This window comes from Oryctolagus cuniculus, chromosome 20, assembly GCF_051225735.1.
Source record: "Oryctolagus cuniculus isolate XC-2025 breed Fujian yellow rabbit chromosome 20, ASM5122573v1, whole genome shotgun sequence".
Taxonomy (NCBI): domain Eukaryota; kingdom Metazoa; phylum Chordata; class Mammalia; order Lagomorpha; family Leporidae; genus Oryctolagus; species Oryctolagus cuniculus.
Window position 1 is genome coordinate 38,723,398 of NC_142886.1, and position 20,147 is coordinate 38,743,544.

Below are 20,147 nucleotides of genomic sequence, written 5' to 3' on the forward strand. Positions count from 1 at the left end.
AGTAATACAGTAAATGTATTTTAATTTATAAGAAACCATCAGACTGTTTTCCAGAGTGACTATACCATTTTGCATTTCCAGTCCTACCACATCCTCACCAACACTTGGAATTAGCAGCCAGTTTTAGTCACTGTAGTGGATGTGTACTTTGTATCTCTTCATAGTTTTAGTTTGCATTTCCCTGATAGCTAATAATGTTAAGCAGCTTTTCTCATTCTTATTTGACATCTGTATATCTTCTTTGATGAAATGCGTATTCAAATCTTTTGTGCAGTTAAAAACAGGTGGTTTTATCTCCTTAGTAATAAATTTTGGGTTATTTATATATTAAATACAAGTTCTGTATCAGGTATACTTTTTGCAGTATTTTCGTTTAAAGATTTATTTATTTATTTATTTGAGTTACACAGAGAGAGGAGAGGCAGAGAGAGAGAGGTCTTCCATCCACTGGTTCACTCCCCAGTTGGCCACAACGGCCGGAGCTGTGCCGATCTGAAGCCAGGAGCCAGGAGCTTCTTCTGGGTCTCCCATGCGGGTACAGTGGCCCAAGGACTTGGTCCATCTTCTACTGCTTTCCCAGGCCATAGCAGAGAGCTGGATAGGAAGTGGATTAGCTGGCGCCCATTTGGGATGACGGCCCTTCAGGCCAGGGTGTTAACCCGCTGCACCACAGTTTTGCAGTATTTTTTCCAGTCTGTGACTGGTCTTTTCATTTTCTTTTAAAATTTTTATTCTGGGGTAATTTTTAGACTTACTGGAAATTCAGAAATAATACACATATAAACCATTGTACAGTTATCAAAACCAGGAAATTGATTTTTTTTTTTTTTTTTTGACAGGCAGAGTGGACAGTGAGAGAGAGAGAGAGAAAGGTCTTCCTTTGCTGTTGGTTCACCCTCCAGTGGCTGCTGCGGCTGGCGCACCGCGCTGATCCAATGGCAGGAGCCAGGTACTTCTCCTGGTCTCCCATGCAGGTGCAGGGCCCAAGCACTTGGGCCATCCTCCACTGCACTCCCGGGCCAGCAGAGAGCTGGACTGGAAGAGGGGCAACTGGGACAGAATCCGGCACCCCGACTAGGACTAGAACCCGGTGTGCTGGTGCCGCAGGCAGAGGATTAGCCTATTGAGCCGTGGCGCCAGCCATAACCAATATATTTTTATCATGAATATTTAAAAATATTTATTTATTTGAAAGGGAAAGTTGGAGAAGGAAAGACTGAGAGATCTTCTGTCTACTGGTTCACTCTCCAAAGGGCCTCAGTGGCCCGGGTGGGCCGAGCCAAAACCAGGAGCGTTATCCAAGGCTAGCAGGGAGCTGACTCAGAAGTGAAGCAGCCAGGACCCCATGAACAGGTGCCCATGTGAGATGCCAGCACCACAGGCAACAGCTTAACCTGTTCACCCCAATGCTGGCTCCTGGATATTGTGTTTTTTAATCTCTAAAAATACAGTAAAAGTCAAAACAAGGGAATTCGAATTCTGAGACCTTTATGATTTCACTAATTGGTATTTGTTGTGATTTATAAAAAGAATATTTCTGAACAGCTAATTTGTCTCTTTCAGCTGCGGTAGACTGCTCAATTCCAGTAAGCATGACTGCAAGCATCAAATGTAAGTAATTTTTTGACATATTGCCTTTTAAAAATTATGGTAAAATATACATAGCATAAAACTTGCCTTTTAGCCATTTTAAAGTGTTCAGTGTCGTTAAGTATTACAGTATAGCCATCACCATCATCTACCTTCAGCACTGTCTTCATCTTGTGAAAATGAAATTCTGTGTCCATTAAACAGTAACTGCCTTCCCCCAGGCCCTGCAAACCATTGTTCTACTTCCTATTTTTGGGAGTTTGACCCTTCTCACCTTTCTACTTTGTTTTACTAGTTCACATACCTCAAATAAATGGAACTATATAGTATTTGTTCTTTTATGACTGGCATAATGTTCTCAAGGGTCATCTGTGTTTGGCTGCTGTGAATAGTGCTGCCATGGGCATGAATATACAAATATGTCTTCAAGACCCTGCTTTCAGATATTTGGTATATGTACCCAGAAGCAGAAAATCTGGGTCATGTGATAATTTCTGATTTAATTTTTGAGAAACCATCACAATATTTCCCTTAGTAGCTATGCCATGTAACATTCATATTAATGCATGAGAATTACAGTTTTCCTGCATCCTCTCCAAAACTTGTTTTTTCCTGTTTTTTTTTTTATGGTAGCCATCCTAAAAGGTCTTAACATACTGACTTTTGAGAAAGTGTTTCTAACATTTTAAAATTACAGATAAATAAAAGAAGTTTGTATTGTGTTTCTAAGTTTAGAAACTTAGAACTAAGCTTAAGCTTTACCTTTGAATTGCTATATGATTGCTCTGTGACTTTGGAAAAAGTATTTTCACTTCTGGATTTCACTTATCTTATATATGAAAATCTGGAGAATACTAAAACACTTTCCAAGCAGAAGAATCAGTGAGCTTGAAGACAGGTCATGAAATTATCCAGGCAGAGGAGAAGAAAGATTGAAAAAGAATAGAGAAAGCCTATGGGCTTTATGGAACACCACTTAGTGAATCCTGTACATTGTGACAGTTCTAGAAGGAAGAGAGGGAAAAAGGGAGCAAAATCTTATTTAAAGAACTAATAATGAAAAACTTACCATCGGAGGAAGGAAAATGACATCCAGAATCAGGAAGCCCAGGGCTGGCGTTGTGGCGTAGCAAGTTAAGTCTCCACCTGCAGTGCCAGCACCATAAATGGGCACTGGTTCGTGTCCTCGCTGTTCCACTTTCAATCCAGCTCCCTGCTAATACTCCTGGGAATGCAGCAGAAGATGGCCTGAGTACCTGGGTCCCTGCCACCCATGTGGGAGACTTGGATGAAGTTCCTGGCCCCAGGACTGACCCAGCCCTGGCTGTTGCAGCAATTTGAGGAGTGAACCAGCAGATAGAAGATCTTTCTCTGTCTCTCCCTAACTCTGCCTATCAAAATAATTAATTAATTAAAAAAATCAAGAAGCTGAAATAACCCCAAATGATTTAAACCTGAAGAGGTGAAAAGTCTAAGACAGGGACTGCTAGCATTTGGCACAGTAGTTAAGTTGGCTATTTAGGATACTTGTGTCCCATATCTGAGTGCCTGGTTCAAGTCCTGGCTATTCTGCTTCCAGTACAGCTTCAGCTAACATGCATGCTGAAAGGCAGCAGATGATGGCTCTGGTATGGAGTCCCTGTCTCCTGTGTGGGAGGCTGGATTGAGTTCCAAACTCTTGGCTTTGGCCTGGCCAAACACTGTTATGGGCATTTAGGGAGTAAACCAGCAGAAGGAAGTTATCTGTGTGTATGTGAGTGTATTCAAGCGTGTGTGTACCTGTCTCTCCACCCCTGCCCGACCCTTTCTGCCTTTCATACAAAATGAAAGTAAATTTTAAAGAGGGAATTTTGAATGTAGAAAAAGCAACTCATCATATATAAGGGAATTCTCCTCATAAAACTATTAGCTAATTTCTTGAAGCTAGGAGAGCTTTCCTTTTTCTTTCCTTCCTTCCTTTTGTTATTTGAGAGGGAAAGAGACAAAGAGCTTCCATCTACTAGTTTATTCCTCAGGTGCCCGCAACAGCCAACGGAAACAAAGAGAGCGCCAGTCTGTTGGTTCACTCACCAATACGCACAAGGACCTGGCCCAGGTGGGGCTGGAACCAGAAGCTGGCTATGCCACATGGGTAGCAGGAACCCAATTACTTGAACCATCGCTGCTGACTCCCAGGGTCCACATTGACAAAAAGCTGCAGTCAGGAGCCAGAGCCAAGAATCAAACTCAAGACACTCTGATGTGTAACATGGGCATTTCAACCACTCAGCTAAATGCCATCTACAGTATTTTCCAAGTATTTGAAAAAGAAAAACTGCCAACCAAAAATAGCATGGCCTATAAAACTATTCTTTAAAATGAAAGACATACGAAATCTTTCCCAAACTAATAAAAACTGTAGGAGTCTATCACCACTAGACCTACCTTAAGATTGGGTGTAGGGGCTGGCACTGTGACTCAGCAGGTTCAAGCCATGGCCTGTGGCAACGACATCCCATAGAGGCACCAGTCGCTCCACTTCCAATCCAGCTCCCTGCTAAAATGCCTGGGAAAGCAGAAAATGGCCCAAGTCCTTGGGCCCCTGCACCCACATGGAAGACCTGGAGGAAGCTCCTGGCTCCTGGCTTCAGATCGCCCAAGCTCTGACCATTTTGGGAGTGAACTAGTAGATGAAAGATTCTCTCCCTCTTACCCCTCCTCCTCCTCCCTCTCCCTCCCCCTCCTTCCCCCCCCCCTTCTAACTCTGCCTTTCAAATAAATAAATAAATAAATATTTTTTAAAAAGAATATTAGGAACAAAACATGTTGAATGGCACTGTGAAAGCAAAACCTTCACTGGAAAAGGTAAATATGTAGACACATACAAAATAATTATAAAAATATAATAAAAGACTTTGTCATGCTTCTCAATGTACACAATTTAAAGCTTTTTTAAAAGATATTTATTTATTTATTTGAAAGGCAGAGTTACAGAGAGAGGGAGAGAGATTTTTTCATCCTCTGATTCTTCCCTTAATGGTCATATAGCCAGAACTGGGCCAGCCTGAAGCCAGGAGCCAAGAAGCTTTATCCAGGTCTCCCACTTGGGCACAGGGGCCCAAACACTTGGGTCCTCCTCTGCTGCTTTCCCAGGCACACTAGCAGGAAGCTGGATTGGAAGTGGAGCAGCCAGGACTCGAACTGGCACCCAGATGGGATGCCATCACTGCAGGCCATGGCTTTAACCCGCTGAACCACAACACTGGTTCCAATTTAAAATTTGTAAATTCTGGAATTTTCCATTTAATGTGTTCTAATTATGGTTGACTAACTCAAACTGCAGAAAATGGAAATATGGATGAGGGGACACTACTGAATACTGTTATAATTGTGCTGTTTTATTATAGTTACGGTTGCTAATCTCTTGCTGTGCCTAGTTTATAATTTAAACTTCACAAGTTTGTATGTAAATAAAAAATCATTATATGTATGATTGGTGTCAGGCATACAGTTGGGAGACGGGGGGAGAATTGTAACATATTCCCCACAGATACGGGGCAAGTGCTATGTTATGTTTTATTTTTTAGAGAATATCAAGTACCATTTCACGTTCCCACTTCTGGCTGTATTAGCATCTCAGTTTCTCTTTGTCTTTGCTACTCTGTTTTTGATAATAGTAATTCTAGTGAAACTGAAGTATCTCATGGTTTTAATTTGTGCCTTCTTTATACTAATGATGGTAGAGCATTTTTTTCATATGCATGGTTTTTAAATTTTTGTCTTATTTATAAGTTATTTTTATATTATGGGTACAAGTCCTTTATTAGATGCATATTTACACATGTTTTCTCCCATCTGTTACTTTTTATTTTCTTACAGGTATGCCTTTTGAAAAAGTGGAAAGGTTTTTAATTTTGCTTGTCTAAGGGTTTTATAGTTTTAGCTTTACATTTAGGAGGATGTCCCAAGTGCTTGGGCCCCTGCACCCACATGGGAGACCAGGAGGAAGCACCTGGCTCCCGGCTTCGGATTGGCGCAGTGCACCAGCCGTAGTGGCCATTTGGGGGGTGAACCAATGGAAAGGAAGATCTTTCTCTCTCTCTCTCTCTCTCTTGCTCTCTCGCTCTCTAGCTCTGCCTGTCAAATAAAAAAATATATATATGGTTAACCATTTCTAACCTTCATGTCTATGAATATTTGCTAGGAATTACTTTATTTTTAAAAAAAATTTTTTTATTTATTTCAAAAAGAGACAGAGACAAGGATAGAGATCTTTGATCCCTGGCTCACAAGTGCTAGCAACAGCCACAACTATGCCAGGCCAAAGCCCAGAGCCCAGAACTACCTGAGCCATCATCTGCTGCCTCCCAGGGTGCACATTGGCAGGAAGCTGGGATTGAAAGCAGAACTGGGATTCAAACCCGGGCATTCTAATATAGGATGTGGACATCCCAGTGGCATCTGAACCACACTGCACCAAACACCCACCCCCAGAATTCTTTCTTAAGCCCATGGATCTGGCCAGATTGTCACATCTTTCATTTGTGCTTTTTAAGTAGGTAATCTATGTAGAGTCTATAAATTAAATTGTCCTAGCATTTCTTTATACAGAAAAATGTGTGGATTTTAATTTTTTACCTTTAATTTTTATTATATGTAAAATTTTTACTTTTATTATAAATAAAATATTTATTTTTGTATCATAGCACAAATATTTTAGCAAGAAAAAATGTTCTACTTATTGAACAAAACCAAATTAGTTTTTCTGTTTTGTTCCATATTTTAATAGATTTGTTTTCCACCTTAGATGCAGACCAACAACGAAGAGAGAAACTCAAAAAAGATTTAACAAGATGTGAAAAAGAATTCAAATTAACTAAAAAGGCGATGCAGGCCAATTCTAAAAATAATTCCAAGTCATTCCTTAATACCATACGAAAGGTAAGGTGATATTTTTACTTTTTTAAAAGCAAATATTTCTAAGGTACTTCTTTAGTATTGCAACTTGATTTTGTGGTAACATGCTTACTGTAGGTTAGAATCAGTAAACTTTTCCTATAAAGATCCAGATACTTAGTATTTTAGATTTTCAGGCCATATAATCTGTTAAAACTGTTCTACCATTGGAAAGCAGCCATAAACAGCAAGTCAATGAATAAGCATGGCTGTGTTCCACCACAGCTTTACTAACTGAACAAAGACAATGGACCAGATTTGGCCTGCACACTGTAGTTTGCTGGCTCTGGCTATAGATTTTTTTCTGATACCCTCTAACATTTAGTGAAATAGATTTGATTTACGAATAGATTTTTTTTTTTTGCTTTCTCATGAGTGAATGTTAATTTTATTTGATACTTTTTTATCTCTTTGAATATTCATACACTATATGTAATCTGTTAATGCAGTGAATTATAACACTTTCTAATGTTAAACGAACTAAGCATCCCTGGTATAAGCAGAACGTGGTCATGATGCATTTACCTTTTCTTTTTTCTTAAGATTTTATTTATTTATTTGAAGGGCAGAGTCACAGACAGAGGCAGAGACAGAGAGGTCTTCCATCCACTGACTTACTCTCCAGATGGCTGCAACGGCCGGTGCTAGGCAAATCCAGAGCCAGGAGCTTCCTCCGGGTCTCCCATGTGGGTGCAGGGATCCAAGCACTTGGGCCATCTTCCACTGCTTTCCCAGGCCATAAGGAGAGAACTGGATTGGAAGAGGAACAACCAGGACACAAACCAGCTCCCACATAGGATACTAGTGCCGCAGGCGGAGGCTTAGCCTCCAACAGCACAGTGCCAGCCCCGGCATTTACCTTTTCTACACATTGCTGGATTCAGTTGCTAATATTTTGTTTAGGATTTTGACACCTAAATGTGATTGACACTGGCATGTCATTTTTTTTTCTACTCTCTATATCTGGTTGTGCTAATGTCATAAAAAAATTAAACTGTTTCCTCTTTTTGTATTCTAAACTATTTTATGTAAATATAGAATTCTTTGTTCCTTGGATTTGATGGAAATCAATGTTAAAATTTTTAATTTTGGGGGCCAGCGCTGTGGCATAGCGGGTAAAGCCACCACCTGCAGTGCCGGCATCCCATATGGGCACCGGTTCAAGTCCCGGCTACTCCACTTCCAGTCCAGCTCTCTGCTGTGGACTGGGAAAGCAGTGGAAGATGGCCCAAGTCCTTGGGCCCCTGCACCCTCATGGAAGACCCAGAGGAAGCTCCTGGCTCCTGGCTTCGGATTGGCATAGCTCCAGCTATTACAGCCAACTGGGGAGTGAACCAGCGGATGGAAGACCTCTCTCTCTGCCTCTCTTCTCTCTCTGTGTGACTCCAACTTTCAAATAAATAAATAAATCTTTAAAAAAATTTTTTAAATAAAATTTTGAAAACTACAACATCTACAAAAATACAATTATATAATGAACCTGCATGTTCTGAACACCCAGGTGCAATAGTGGACAGTCTTATTTGTTCTTAATCTTCACTCTCCCATCCAAGATTATTTTGATAAGAATTCCAGACACTGGGGCTGGTGCCGTGGCGCACTAGGTTAATCCTCCGCCTGCGGGTCCGGCATCCCATATGAGTGCTGGTTCTAGTCCCGGTTGCTCCTCTTCCAGTCCAGCTCTCTGCTGTGGCCTGGGAGGGCAGTGGAGGATGGCCCAAGTGCTTGGGCCCCTGCACCCCATGGGAGACTAGGAGGAAGCACCTGGATCCTGGCTTCGGATCGTTGCAGCTCTGGCCATTGCAGCCACTTGGGGAGTGAACCAACAAAAGGAAAACCTTTCTCTGTCTCTCTCTCACTCACTCACTATCTGTAACTCTACCTGTCCAATAAATTTTTTAAAAAATTCCAGATACTACAGTATAATTTTGTTCATAAATGTCAGTATGCATCGTAAGGGTCGGCATTTGGCACAGCAGTAAGACTCAGCTTGGACCACATTCCATATCAGAGTGCCTGGGTTTGAGTCCCAGCTCTGCTTCCGATTCTGGCATACCACCGTGCATGCCCAGAGAAGCAGCAGGTGGCGGCTGAGTTAGTTGGATCCCTGCCACCAATGTGGGAGATGGGAATGGAGTTCTGGGTTCATGGCTTTGGCCTGGCTCAGCCCTTGAGAAATGAACTAGAGGATGGAGGAGCTCTCTTGCTGTCTCTTTCTCTCCATCTCTCTGCCTTTCAAATAAATGAAAACTTTAATAACCACAATATGGGGGGCCAGCGTTGTGGCACAGCATGTTAAGCCACTACTTGCGATGCCAGCATTCCATATTGCTACACTGGTTCGACTCCCAGTTGCTCTGTGTCTGACCCAGCTGCCTGCTATTGTACTTGAGAGAGCAACAATAATGGCCCAAGCGCTTGAGCCTCTACCACCCATGTGGGAGACTTAGATGTAATTCCAGGGCCGGCGCCATGGCTCACTTGGCTAATCCTCCGCCTGTGGCCCTGGCATCCCATATGGGCACCAGATTCTAGTCCCGCTGCTCCTCTTCCAGTCCAGCTCTCTGCTGTGGCCCAGGAGGGCAGTGGAGGATGGCCCAAGTGCTTGGTCCCTGCACCCAGATGGGAGACCAGGAAGAAGCACCTGGCTTCTGGCTTCAGATCGGTGCAGCGCCAGCTATAGCGGCCATTTTAGGGGTGAACCAATGGAAGGAAGACCTTTCTCTCTGTCTCTTTCTTTCACTGTCTATAACTCTACTGTCAAAAAAAAAAAAAATGTAATTCCAGACTGCTGGCTTCAGCCTGGACCAGCCCCAGTGATGTGACCATTTGGGAAGTGAACCAGTAGACAGAAGATCTCGCTATCCCTTTACCTTTAAAAAAATCTAATTTAAAAAAATGCAATATTAATTATTATGCCTTAAAATTATCAATAATCTTAGATTGATTAATATCCAGTGTTCAGATTTCGCCCATTATCTCATAATTTTGTTGAGTTTGTTAGAAGTGTGATCTAAATAATTTCAATTAATTTCTAAGTTTCTTCATATCTATAACTTTTCCTCTCTTCTGCTTTTTTATCCCCCTGTAATTTATGTATTGGAAGAAAACTAAGTCATTTGTCTTGGCTTAAGATTTTTGTAGTCCGGCGCCATGGCTCACTAGGCTAATCCTCCGCCTTGCAGCACCAGCACACCGGGTTCTAGTCCCGGTCAGGGTGCCGGATTCTGTCCCGGTTGCCCCTCTTCCAGGCCAGCTCTCTGCTGTGGCCAGGGAGTGCAGTGGAGGATGGCCCAAGTGCTTGGGCCCTGCACCCGCATGGGAGACCAGGATAAGTACCCAGCTCCTGCCATCGGATCAGCGCGGTGCGCTGGCCACAGCGTGCCATTGGAGGGTGAACCAACGGCAAAAAGGAAGACCTTTCTCTCTGTCTCTGTCTCTCTCTCACTGTCCACTCTGCCTGTCAAAAAATAAAAAAAAAAAAAAAAAAAAAAAAACAAAACAATAAAAAGATTTTTGTAGACTAGGTAATACAAATTTAGCTTGCAAACTTACCTGGGAACATCATTTCAGATTCCACCCTTTTTTTTTCTTTAAAATTTATTTTATGGGGACAGCACTGTGGCACAGCAGGTTAAAGTCCCGGCCTGCAGTGCTGGCATCCCATAAAAGTGCTGGTTTGAGTTCCAGCTGCTCTACTTCTGATCCAGCTCTCTGCTATGGCCTGGGAAAAGAGTAGAGGATGGCCCAAGTCCTTGGGCTCCTGTACCCACGTGGGAGACCCGGAAGAAGCTCCTGGCTCCTGGCTTTGGATCAGCTCAGCTCTGGCCATTGCGGTTATTTGGGGAGTGAATCAGTGGATGGAAGACCTCTCTTTCTTGCTCTACCTCTCTCTGTAACTTTCAAATAAATAAATCTTTAAAAAAATTTATTTTATTATCTGAAAGGAGTCAGAGAGTGATAAGAGATTTATCTGCTGGTTTACCCCCGAAATGGCCACAACCCAGGCCAAAGTCAGAAGCCTGGAAGACCCATGTGTGACAGGGGTCACTTGAGCCGTCCTCTGCTGCCTTCCCTAGTACAGTAGCAGAGAGCTGCATCAGAAGTGGAGCAGCCGGGACTTGAACCACCCCTCTGATGTGGGATGTTGGAGTTGCGGGGGATTAACCTGCTGTGCCACCGTGCTGGCCATCATTTCAGCTTCTCAAATCCCAACAGTCCACTTCCACTCAGTGCCAAAGTTCAAGATGGGCAAGTTGCGTGACAAATCATCTAGTTAGGTAATAGCCCTTGAGAAGATCTCATATTCTCAAGCATGTTCTGTTAGATTTTCCCAGATCAAGCCTTAAAGAGCTTTGTTTTCTGCCCTTAACACCTATTATATAGTAAAAACTATTGCCTGTTTGGCTACAGTCACGTTGAGTGCATTGCTAACCAAGTACTAAATACTGTATTTTTTACTCTAGCTCTTTCCTTTGCAAGTGAAACTCTCATATTAATAGACAGGAGGAAATACCAAGGAAGAACATTTGTGCCACAATAGTGGATCTAGATTTTTTCCCTTGAGAAATGTGAGGGAGCTCAAGTTTTTACTTGGGAAATTATGTCATCATTCTGAAACTTTACATAAATTACACTGGCAGTGGACAGATTAATTTTGAGTTGATTGTAGTAATCTGGGACAGTAGAACGACATGTTTTAAGACAATAATTGAGCACAAGGAATACAGTTAAGAGATGCGTAGGGGGCCGGTGCTGTTGCATAGCAGGTAAAGCTGCCTCCCGCAGTGATTCGTGTGCCTGGGAAGATTTGTTACGCGCCAGACACCTTGCAGGAAGCATTCAGATTTTCTTTTGCTCAGCTTGTTCATCATCCTTGTTTTTTTTCTCATGAGCTTGTAGGTCACACATACTTGGCTAAACCCTAAATATTTTCACCTCAATTTCTTTTTTTTTAAAGATGTATTTTATTTATTTGAAAGACAAAGTTAGAGAGAGAGGTAGAGACAGAGAGAAAGAGAGGTCTTCCATCCACTGATTTCACTCCCCAGATGGCGCAACAGCTGGAGCTGTGCCAATCCGAAGCCAGGAGCTTCTTCCAGGTCTCCCTCGTGGGTGCAGGGGCCCAAGGACTTGGGCCATCTTCCACTGCTTTCTCAGGCCATAGCAGAGAGCTGGATCGGAAGAGGAGCAGCTGGGACTAGAACTGGCACCCATATGGGATGCCAGTGCTTCAGGCCAGGGCGTTAATGCACTGAGCCACGGCGCCAGCCCCTACCTCAAGTTCTGTAACTTCTCAGACTCTGCCTAATAAAAGTGCCTCATAGTTCTTTTTTTTTTAATTTTTAATTGTTTTTGATTTATGTATTTATTTCAAAGACAGGGTTACAGAGATAAAGAGGGAGAGGGAGAGATCTTCCATCCACTGGTTCACTCCCCAAATGGCTGCAGTGGCTGGAGCTGGACCGATCCAAAGCCAAGAACCAGGAGTTTGTTCTGGGTCTCCCAAGTGGGTGCAGGGGCCCAAGGACTTGGCCCATCTTCTACTGTGTTCCCAGGCAGAGAGCGGAATCGGAAGTGAAGCAGCTGGAACTCGAACCAGCGCCCATATGGGATGCCAGTGCTGCAGACTGGGACTATAATCTACTGTGCCACAGCGCCAGCCCCTATATCATAGTTTTGTGAACAATATACAAGTGTCCAAATAGGTTGAAATAACAGGCAAGAAAGACATTGTTGCTCAAAATCTGTATGGAAAATTTTAGGTAAAACTGAGATATACTTTTTTTTAAAGATTTTATTTATTTATTTGAAAGCTAGAAAAGAAGGAAAGACAGAGAGAAAGGTCTTCCATCCATTGGTTCACTTCCCAAATGGCCGCGATGGCTGGAACTGAGCCAATCTGAAGCCAGGCGCCACCTCTTCCAGGTCTCCCACACAGTTGCTGGAGCCCAAAGACTTGGGCCATCTTCTACTGCTTTCCCAGGCCATAGCAGAGAGCTGGATTGGAAGAGAAACAGCCAAGGCTAGAACTGGTGCCCATATGGGATGCCAGCGCCGCAGGCAGAGGACTAACCTACTGTGTCACAGTGGTAGCCCCCTACTCATATATCTTATTATACAAGTTTAAGGCCTCAAATATAGATATATGTTAATAATCATTTTTTGTTTCAGAAATGAAGATGATTGCTATTCACTTACATTTAAAATTCTATTTTAATGTTATAATTTAAATATTTGAGTAAAACTTTGAATAAAATGCTAACATGTTCAGGAATATATGTTAATATTGTAAACCCCTGAGACACCATTTTTTAACATATAATCTGAAGCTCTCCAGTTACATGAATTTGTAATACAGTTGGTAACTATCAAATCAAATGTTCTTAGCCTTCAGGGGAACCACAAAAAGATGTGTTTATAGAAAAAGTGAATGGATTTTCGTCGTTGGCAAAGTCACTAGTATCTTCTACAGAGGGACTACACCTGAGTCTACCTAAGTCTGACAATGACCTCGCAAGTGGCAGTGAGAAGAACTGCAGGTCCGCCCTGTCCTGCATGGACTACGCAGCCTCCGGGCCCCGCAAGTCCTGTTCTGGACCCTTACACGGCAGAAGGCCCAGGAGCTCATTTGCAAACTCCCACCGGTTTCAGTTAGTCATTTCAAAAGCACCTAGTGGGGATCTTTTGGATAAACATTCTGAACTCTTTTCTAACAAGCAGTTACCATTCACTCCACGCACTTTAAAAACAGAAGCAAAATCTTTCCTGTCGCAGTATCGATACTATATGCCTGCCAGAAGAAGAAAGGATTTTACAGATCAACAGGTAGAAGCTGAAACCCAGACTGAGTTTAGCAGGTATGGCACATCAACAACAACCAAGGGTAAATCCTTTAGGGAATTAAATGAAGAGAAGTAATACTCCTTGTTTTCTGTTGTAGACTTCGTGCGCCAGACTTAAGATTTGTTAGCTATTTTTTTTTTTGTTTAAGATTTATTTATTTATTTGAAAGGCAGACTTACAGAGAGATAGAGGCAGAGAGATAGAGAATCTTCCATCCACTGGTTCACTCCCCAAATGGCCACAATAGCCAGAGCTGTGCCAGTCCAAAGCCAGAAGTTTCCTCCGGTCTCCCACACGGGTGCAGGAGCCATCTTCTACTGCTTTCCCAGGCCATAGCAGAAAGCAGGATCTGAAGTGGAACAGCCGGCGCTCGAACTGGTGCCCACATGGGATGCCAGCACTACAGGTGGCAGCTTTACTCACTACAACACAGCACAGCACCGGCCCATTGGAATGATATACATGTAACTTTTCTTTTTCCATATGTCATTAGAACTATCAGACTAATTGTTCAGAAAATCATTTACATGCTTTTAAATATACCTTCAGAGAATTTGAAACATTTGTGCAAATATGTATATTGATTCATGTATACGTGACAGAGTGAGCCTTACAGGGTAGGAGGGGGTAATCACCCTTTCTCCAACTACTCCATGTTCCCTTCCCTGCAGATATTCAGGCCAGTGTTTTATGGCAGTAACTGCCTGGGAATAATTTAGGCAATTGGGATAATTTTTTGAAATTATTTATAGTTGCTTCAGGAATGTTTCACATACTCTAGTATCTGGTACATGATGAATATTCAGTATGCCAGATGATTAAAGAAACAAATAATGTATTCAGGGTTAGCTGATTTGCAATTATTTTTCTAGTGTTACATAAATTTAACTGGTGCTGGTTTATAGTTATTTTATAAAATCAAGAACAATTTAAAACTAATATTCCTTTCTTTGGATATATATATATATGTATAGTATTATTAGATGAGTCTGTGTGTATTCAATTGAATAATTCAGGAATTGAGTCTATGATAGAACTTGACAAATGAGGGAGAAATGAGGAAAGCAATTATAGCATATCCTTTTATAATTTTATTTATGAATGTTTTAAAGGTAATCCCATGTTGTTTCTATAGTTTGTAACTGAAATCTAGCTGCTAATCAAGAAAGGAAAAAGCAGCATATGTAATCTAAACAATATCTCTTTCTTGGCTACATAATTAGAAATTACACATTTTTTGAGAATAGATGTGCTCATTCTGTTATGTTCAAGTCTTTTCTATAGAGTAGAGTTGTTACTGCTTTATATTTTGAAGAATAATAATTGCTTCTTTTAAAATGTTACAGCTTTCATTCTGGTTTTGAGACAGCTAAGACTAAGAACTTGACAAATTCAGAAGGAAACATACAGCAGGTAATTGAGATCTTTTTGTGTTGTCACATTGGAATTACTTTAACATAAGTAGAATATGTACAGCTATTTGGACTATGAAGGATAATCTCTTGGTGACACTTACTGCATGTGACACCCTGCTATACACAAGGCTTTCCTTTTTACAATGGTCATAGCAGTCCCTGAAATCCTGCCAAATCTATCAGTCATTTGTTATCATTGTCTTTGCTGGATGATTGGCTGGCTAGACAAATGGTTGGATAAATAAAATGCCTTAATTATTGTTTTCAAAGATGCATTCTTAAATTACTAAAGCTAGCAAAGATGTTACTTAAGTTTTTATGATTTTTTTTAAAGAATTGCTACTGGTTATTAAAATTACACATTTTACCAAAAAAAAGATTATGCATTTTACTAGAATTGGTGGATACCATACTCATGTTTGGACTTTGCTTTTTTAGCCACAAAGCTGTTTATATTTTGAATGCTTAGCAATCATTGATTTTAAAATATTACAGTTTTAAGTCTGGATTTGAGACAGACTCATTTTTATTTTTTGGAATATCAGTTATGTACTTGTATCCTAACTTAAATTTATTGCTTATAAAAATGGTTTGCCGGCCGGCACCGCGGCTCAATAGGTTAATCCTCTGCCTGCGGCACTGGCACACCGGGTTCTAGTCCCAGTTGGGGCGCTGGATTCTGTCCCGGTTGTTCCTCTTCCAGGCCAGCTCTCTGCTGTGGCCCGGGAGTGCAGTGGAGGATGGCCCAAGTCCTTGGGCCCTGCACCCCATGGGAGACCAGGAGAAGCACCTGGCTCCTGGCTTCAGATCAGCGCAGTGCGCTGGCCACAGCGCGCCGCCGCCGCAGCAGCCATTGGAGGGTGAACCAATGGTAAAGGAAGACCTTTCTCTCTGTCTCTCTCTCACTGTCCACTCTGCCTGTCAAAAAAATAAAATAAAATAAATAAAAAATTTTTTAAAAAAAGTTTTGCCCAGGGGAAGGCATTTGGTCTAATGATTAAGATGCCAGTTAGGATGCCTGTTTCCCACATCAGAGTACCTGGGTTCAATTCCTGGCTCCAGCTCTTGACTCCAGCTTCTTACTAATGTGCAACCTGGGAAGCCATGGTGATGGCTCAAGTAAATGTGTTCCAGCTAGTCACAACAGAAACCTGTATTGAGTTCCTGACTCCCAGCTTTGACCAGGCCCAACCCCAACTTTTGCAGGCATTTGGTTAGAGAATCAGCAAATGAGATTATTGATCTAATCTGCCTCTCTGTTTCTCTGCCTTTCAAATAAATTAAGTAAATAATTTTTTAAATAGTAAGCTGCTAATATTGTTCATGCTGCCAGTGCTATCACTGCTTCTACATATTTAACATGTCAGCATTTAAAAGACATGGGCTGTAAACAGATTATTAAATTTCTTGAAATGTTTGTACTTGAAAATGGAAGTAGAAATGGGAATTCTTGTCAATACTGCATTTATAAAAGCAGATAGTGAAGCATGCTGAACGGTTTTGTTAAGTCCTAAGCTTGAATGTCACAGGGGAACCAGTACTAGAATTTCCCAAACTGTAAATGTGTTCACATCTTAAATTCATGGGTGTGTTCTGCTAACTCACTAGTAAGCTGTTGGTTCAAACAACTTTTGCTGTATAAAGCTGAAGTGCTGGCATCACATGGTTTAACATTTGTAACGTTTAGCTACTCTTTAAACGTTTCTGATCCTTCCCCCTTTATATACTGTATTAGTTAAAGCATAAAACCAAACTTTTTGAAGTGTTAAAAAAATCCTTCACCCAAATAATTAACTTCAGGAATTTTGTCAGTTGCCTTATATAATGATGAATAGATCCAGTAAGCACATCTATAATAATACAAAGTAAACTATAATTTTATTGTGAAATTTTCATAGGTGGAAAATTAAAGTGAATATTTATTCTGTCCAAAAAATAAAAGACATGGGCAAAGGGGTTGGCACCATGGCATAGTAAGCTAAGCCTCTGCCTACGGCGCCAGCATCCCATGTGGATACCAGTTCATGTTCCAGCTACTCCTCTTCCAATCCAGCTCTATGCTTATGGCCCGGGTGTCCCAGGTACTTGGGGCCCTGCACCCATTAGGGAGACCTGGAGGAAGCTCCTGGCTTCAGATTGGCCCAAATGTGGCCATCTGGGGAGCAAGCCAGCAGATGGAAGACCTTTCTTTCTGTCTCTCCCTCTCTATGTCTATAACTCTACTTCTCAAATAAATTGTTTAAAAATAGAGAGACATGGGCTATTTGAATTTCTGAATGATGGGAATTTTTTCCCCAAACTTACTTAAAACTTGCAAATTTGTTTCATTTTCTTTTGATGTGTTTATTTATAATGTGTTTAAGATGTTGTTCATTAAAGTCCAAGAAATATGTTGCTTTATCTTTAAATAAGTTTAAGAAAAAAGTGCTGATTAGATAAACATTACTCTAAAATGTTCTGTTGTGTCAATCACTTTTATCTACTGCATGTTTCTATTCACTCTTCTTGAATTTTGCTATATTTGTTTTATTTCTACTTTCATAATGTACTTTTTTAAGCAATATAAAGATTTTTTTCCCTTTTATTATAAATTCCAGGCATCTAGTTGTTTGACATGTGATACCACACGGGAAAAAAGTCCTGTGCCTCTAAAAGGGCCTGGCAGAACGTGGGATGTGATGAAAGGTGATGCTGTCCAGCATTCCTCACCCAGGTAGGCAGGTTACAGTCTTTCCTGTGTACCAGACAAGTGGGATTTGCAGCATAAGTACAATTTCTAATACCTGCTCTAATCTATTTTGGCTTACACATTGCAATGGCAGTATTAGTTTTACTAAGAAAATTTTACAAAGTTAGGTTGCTCGGTGTAGTTTTAAAGAAATTTTCTAATTTATTAATAAAGGAAAAAGTCATACTGGCTTGCTTTATTTGTCATCACTATTGATAGAAAAAGGATTTTACCCAGGACAAGTCCTCTGGCAGTGTTAACAAGTTTATATGGCTCTAATAGTACCAAAGAACCTTACTATTTGTAATTTTGAATATTTGCCCTATGCTAGTGCTTTATCTACCCCATGCTATATGGAGGCACTCTGAAAAAAATTATTCCTGTTTCATAATTATAGAATACTGTGCCTAAGCAAGAATGATAGGCTAGCAGTTGGTAGAGCACCAAAAGTTGCCTTTAGTAGTTTTAGCTATCCAAATGCATTTCCAGTGGTAGAGACTAGATGTGAGATGAAGGAGATAGAAGAAAGAATAAAAAGGGCAAGAATGAGCTGTTCTGTACCAAAAGAGAAGGAAAGTATATTCAGTACCCTCATTTGCTAGGGAGATCACTGTTAACCTCCCTGTCCTTGAAATCCATGGTGTTTGGGCCAGCGCTATGGCATAGCAGGTAAAGCTGCCACCTGCAGTGCTGGCATCCCATATGGGCACCGGTTCAAGTCCCTGCTGCTACACTTCTGATCCAGCTTCCTATTAATGTGCCTGGCAAAGCAGCAGAAGATGGCCCAAGTACTTAGGCCCCTACACCCATGTGGGAGACCTGGAAGAAACTCCTGGCTTCAAATCGGCCCAGCCCCAGCTGTTGCAGCCTTTGGGGAGTGAACCATCAGATGAAAGATCTCTTTCTCCCCCACCCCATCCCACCCCCCGCCGCTTCTCTCACTGTAACTCTGACTTTAAATAAATTAATTTTTTAAAAAATCCATGGTATTGGCCGGCGCCGCAGCTCACTAGGCTAATCCTCCACCTTGCGGCGCCAGCACACCGGGTTCTAGTCCCGGTCGGGGCGCCGGATTCTGTCCTGGTTGCCCCTCTTCCAGGCCAGCTCTCTGCTGTGGCCCGGGAGTGCAGTGGAGGATGGCCCAAGTGCTTGGGCCCTGCACCCGCATGGGAGACCAGGATAAGTACCTGGCTCCTGCCATCGGATCAGCGCGGTGCACCGGCTGCAGTGCGCCGGCTGCGGCGGCCACTGGAGGGTGAACCAACGGCAAAGGAAGACCTTTCTCACTGTCTCTCTCTCACCGTCCATTCTACCTGTCAAAAAATTAAAAAAAAAAAAAATCCATGGTATTTATTTAGCACCTGTAACTAGTATTGATGTGCTCCTCTTAAACAAGATTGTGTTGCATATAAAAAAAAAAAAACCCAAAGAAAGGAGTATTTATCTTTTCTAGTAGTTTCTATCTAGAAGTAAAGTAAAATATTATCATTGAGTACATTTGGAGAAAAAATGTAGCAGTACTTGATGGTGACATAACTGAACTAATGACCAAATTTATCTAATGACAGCTTAAGAAAAATTTCCATAGGAAAAATATGTTTCCAGCTTTATTTTTATGTCAGTCTTAGTCAGATTGTCACTATACTAGGAAAGTGCCATGGTACAGAAAAGGATTGTGAAATTGTAACTAGAAGACTAATTTAAAAATCAACCTTTGCTACTTACTAACAGTAACTTTGGCAAGTTATTTTCCTCTTTGACCCTGGTTAAACTGATTAGTAAATGGGAAGATACTACCTATTGTATTTGTTTAGATTAAATTAGATCATGGATATAAAAGTGCCTTAAAATTCTGAAACATATTAATGGAATATAATATTACTGAACACTTACTGTTATTTTTGCTCTTTTTTTTTTTGCTTAAATATTTTAACATTCCCTTTCTAGGACTATTATGTCAATATTACTTGCAGCCTTCTTTTAAAGAGTAAAATCTACTGAGTAAGATCTTTTGACCTTCATTTTGTTGTGTGGGAATAAGAAATTAAGAATTACAGAAACCAGTATTAAATAAGTCAGTACTGAATATTGGTCTTTTACAACCAGCTTTGAGGTATTAATCCTGTAATACATGCTGAATCTGGAAAAATGATCAGAATTTTCTGGAATAATTATCTACTTTTTTAATAATTAGTACTCATAATTCTTGTTTTATAGGTAAAAGTAAGAGCTTTAGAGAAATGCAGACTTTTCATAACTCAGGATACTCTTTCTAGAGTTTTCTAACCTTACCAGTTTTTTACAGCTATTATACCTGTAGATTAAAATGTTGAATTGTTTTATTTTTTTTCAGGGAAAATAATCTATTTTGTAGAGTTTATTTATTCCCAGATTTGCTACTTTTAAGCAAGACTGTATGACTCAGTTTGAAAGTATAGCTTCTTACACATTTTATTCTTTTCTCTGACTTATTAACTCATCTCCCTTTTATTTGCTTATTCAGTAATTGAGTAGTTACTATTTTCATTTTCTATTAATTCACCCATTTCAGCTAATTAAAATCAAATTTACAGTTGTATCCTAATTTTCTTTAGCTACTAAAAATTATCTCAAAATGGTAGCATGTCTAAGTA

General features: G+C 40.9%; 1 protein-coding gene across 20 annotated transcripts in view; it reads left to right on the forward strand.

The window, feature by feature from the left end:
- SPATA7 (spermatogenesis associated 7) overlaps positions 1-20,147 on the forward strand; it is a 40,443-nt gene that overhangs the window by 15,581 nt on the left and 4,715 nt on the right. For 14 of the 20 annotated variants that reach the window (XR_016226439.1, XM_017349468.3, XM_089322056.1 and 11 more), the window contains 5 exons: positions 1,564-1,611; positions 6,377-6,510; positions 12,916-13,385; positions 14,718-14,784; positions 17,384-17,499. Coding sequence is in view for 19 of the 20 variants with exons in the window: in XM_017349468.3 (XP_017204957.3) it covers positions 1,564-1,611; positions 6,377-6,510; positions 12,916-13,385; positions 14,718-14,784; positions 17,384-17,499 (835 nt within the window). In the remaining variant the exon portion in view is untranslated. Of the gene's footprint in view, positions 1-839; positions 950-1,563; positions 1,612-6,376; positions 6,511-12,915; positions 13,386-13,809; positions 13,836-14,717; positions 14,785-17,383; positions 17,500-20,147 lie in introns of those variants that run through there. The other 6 variants (XM_070065486.1, XM_070065487.1, XM_070065490.2 and 3 more) reach the window with 2 other exon arrangements.